This window comes from Cryptomeria japonica, chromosome 5 (assembly GCF_030272615.1).
Source record: "Cryptomeria japonica chromosome 5, Sugi_1.0, whole genome shotgun sequence".
NCBI classification, from domain to species: Eukaryota; Viridiplantae; Streptophyta; class Pinopsida; order Cupressales; family Cupressaceae; genus Cryptomeria; species Cryptomeria japonica.
In genome coordinates, this window is record NC_081409.1 from 615027488 (window position 1) to 615030889 (window position 3402).

The 3402-nt window shown below is 38.4% G+C and overlaps 1 protein-coding gene across 1 annotated transcript; it reads right to left on the minus strand.

Annotated features, from left to right (window-relative positions):
* Positions 1 to 573: 573 nt before the first annotated feature.
* On the minus strand, positions 574 to 1077 carry LOC131875995 (uncharacterized). Its single transcript, XM_059220750.1, has one exon. The coding sequence runs from the start codon at positions 1075 to 1077 to the stop codon at positions 574 to 576; it is 504 nt and encodes a 167-aa protein (XP_059076733.1).
* Between the last annotated feature and the right edge of the window lie 2325 nt (positions 1078 to 3402).

Here is a 3402-nt window from a genome sequence, read left to right on the forward strand (position 1 = left end):
GAGAGCTGCTCATCATGGCCCTGAAGACATTCCAATAAATCAGCGACCCCTCCTTCCACGTAGAAATTCCACACTAGGGGGTCAATCTTGAAGTCATCTGATTTATCCAGCTCATATCTGACCCTTTCACCCCCCATATCATCCGCCAAGAGAGATTCTTTAGTTATGAAGATGATTTTGCAGAGAAGATTGCAGAGACCCTTGGATAAACTAGCCGTGAGAAAATAATGGGAAGTGTGCGAGCTAGAGGTCATTAAGTGAGACATGAAGTTAGGCACATGGGAAATATTGAACACACTTTTAGAAATGATTTCTTGGTTGTATGGCATGAGAAGCCAACAGGTATCCATGACAACCATCATGTTAACTTCCATATTGTATCTCATTATTAGGTGATAAGACCAAAAGGTTTGCCAACAAAGAAGCACGTCCTTCGAAGTCAGGTTGGCCGAATGAGTCACCACCCAACTGACACTAACTGTAGTTATATTCACATTTTTTGAATTATGAAACCAACCCCTCCAAACAACCCCAAGGGAACAGAGGAGAGTAAGGAAAAAACTATGCAGCAACTCAATCATCGATAGATATTTTAGATTTCTCTCCATGAAGAAGGAAGTTGATATTGTCCGAGAGGGAATTCTGGCTCCTCCAACATCTTATACTAGAAATATTTAGCCCAAGGGAAGCCGGAGCATCAGCCACTCCATTACCCTCTCTGAAGACATGCATGAATTTGAATGAGTTGAGCCCAAAAATGATCCTTAGGGTGTCCCTGATGGTTCCCTCAATGGTCCAGTTAAGCCTATTCCTCCCTTTGACAACATCTATGATGAGCTTGGAATCACCCTCAATATTCATTGACCCGATTCCCATAGTGAGGGAAAAATGAGTCCCCCAAGATAAGGCCATTGATTCAGCCTGATTAGAGGAGTGCCCATTCAAGTTATCCACATAAGCAGCAATAAGGGCCCCCATGTGAGTTTTGATGATCCCTCCACTAGCAGCCACACCCCCTCTGGCAGCCCCATCAAAGTTGAGTTTAAAGCCATGGGTGGTAGGAGGGGACCAAACCATGCTTTTCCTTAGGAGTCTCTTGGAGCAGTCAACAAGAGAGAACGAGGGGGGAAGATTCCAATATCGAACAATTTCCTAGTCCCAAGTAGAGGGGGGCTTGGAGGCCAGCCGGATTCTAGTGACCGAGATATTATCAAGAATCAACTTTAGGAAACAAGCAAACACAGTTTCCACAGAGGCCTCTTTATCTCTGAATATCCTGTCATTCTTTTCCTTCTAGATACTCTAGCTCACATGATGGGGGACCTGCTTCCATAGTTGTTGGATAAGGGAGTTGGAGGGACCCCAAAACTCTTGGGAGAAATTTATTATATATTAGACTATTGTTATGTGAAAATTATATGGCAATGGTTGAATAATTATATGGTGTTTTAATTGTGATTTCTCTTTAGAGTGGAGATGGTATTTATATTTTGATTATGTTGTTTTATTGTTTTATTTTTGGTGGGAATTTGGTTATTCATTTTATGAGAAACCTTTGTTTATAAGTTATTTTATTTAGTTTATTTTGTGAGTTGGTTGGCTTTCCCTTGGATGGCTTTTGTGAGGGAATTCTATTGGTTTCTTCTTGGGTTTTTAGAGAAAGAAGGTTGTTCATTTAAAGGGGGTTTTTGCTAGAGTTTTTGGGGATTGGATTGCATCTTTGTGTGAGAAAGATTTTGGGAGAGAATTGTTGATTATTTTTGAAAATTGGATGGAGTTTCTTTTAGAGATTTCTTGGGATATTTAATTGAAGATATAGCTAGACTTCAGTTGTTGTTTATGCCTTGATTTCTGATTGAAAGAGGTTCGGGTTGTGTAGGATATTTTTTGTGCTTTAGTCTTCTTCTCTCCTCTTCTTTTCTTGTTGTCTTCACAAGACCCGAGGTAGGGTATGATACCCATTATTACTAAATGATTTCTACTTGTTTTGGAAAAAGAAAATAAATGTTTTATGTGCTTTCAAATGTAGGTTGATATTGTGTTAGTTGGTGGTTATGTTTGTGTTGAAATTGACTTTGAATTCTTTCCTTTTTAAAAATATTTTTATGAAATGTTTAAGGTTTATGTGCAAATAATTGAAATTTGTTTTGATTAGTTCTGGTAAGATAGAAATGATGTATTTAGGGTATTTTTATGGGTTTTGAGTGTATTTCATTCTTCTAGTAATGACACTTAAGTTTATGTTGCAAAGCCTTCTCCAAATGGAGGTTTAAGGGGGCTATTTTCAGTTTTGTGAGTATTTTAACCTTATTTATTTGTCTTGGAGGCCAATTGATTGAATTTTTAGAAAGGGAATAGACCCCTCTCAAATGGGTCTTTGTTTGTTTTTACCTTTAGGATTAGATTGTTGTTCTTTTGAGTCTCCTAAGTGCTCCCTATTTATTTTGTTCAGTTTCTAGTTCAAATGCGCAAGTACAATGATAAATTGTGTAGAAATAGTGTTCAATTGCATAAAAACACTGATGATATGCGTAGCTTCAAAGTTTAAATGCACAGGTTTATGTTTGAGTCAGTTTTGTAATATTTTTCACAGTTCCAGGAGTCTGGGTGGTTACTAGAGGCTTGTCAAAAGGTTGTTCTCTATGATATCTAATTTTGGGGATCTCTAGGGCCTTGTTTGAGTTTATTCTTATCTACATATGTTTCCTCTATGCTTAGTGGTATGTATGTTCAGTTATGATTGCATTTAAGGTACCTTCATTGGTGTATTTGATTGGATATGAGTAGGAAGGCTTTATGTGCATATTTAATTTATTTTCAGACCTTGATTCTTGTATGGTATAGTTGGAAGATCTGTTTGGATGATGCCTATCCTTCCTTGTAATGAAACCATAGGTTAGATTTCTCTAGGTGCAAGTTAGGGGGAGTGGCCCTCAATGGGTGTCAAGGCCCTAAAGTGGTTGCCAGGAATCTCATTGAGGGTTTCCTTAATCAAGTGATAACTTAATAAATTAATTGAGGGGAAAACACACATTAACAAAATAATTATGGTGCCCCACCCATGGTCTCAAGTTCTTGTTCATACTAAGAATGGGATTAGGATGACTTGACCATCCTAGGGACATTGATCTAGTATGATTGGACTTCCTTGTCCCCATGAAAGGATTGTTTAGTTCCACATGTGTTGTCAAATGGGGATCGGGGCCTAGAGAGCCCCCCAAGGAAACTCATGTTGATTCCATTTGATGACACTCTTCCCTAATTATATCCTAGGACCCTATCCTATGTGGTTGTGAATGAAGCCTCTGGTGAAACCTTGTGGTTAGACTTGATGTTCATTTATGTTCTTTGTGTTTCCTTGGAGGTTGGTTATGTCAGCCTACATTGCTTGTGTTATGTGAG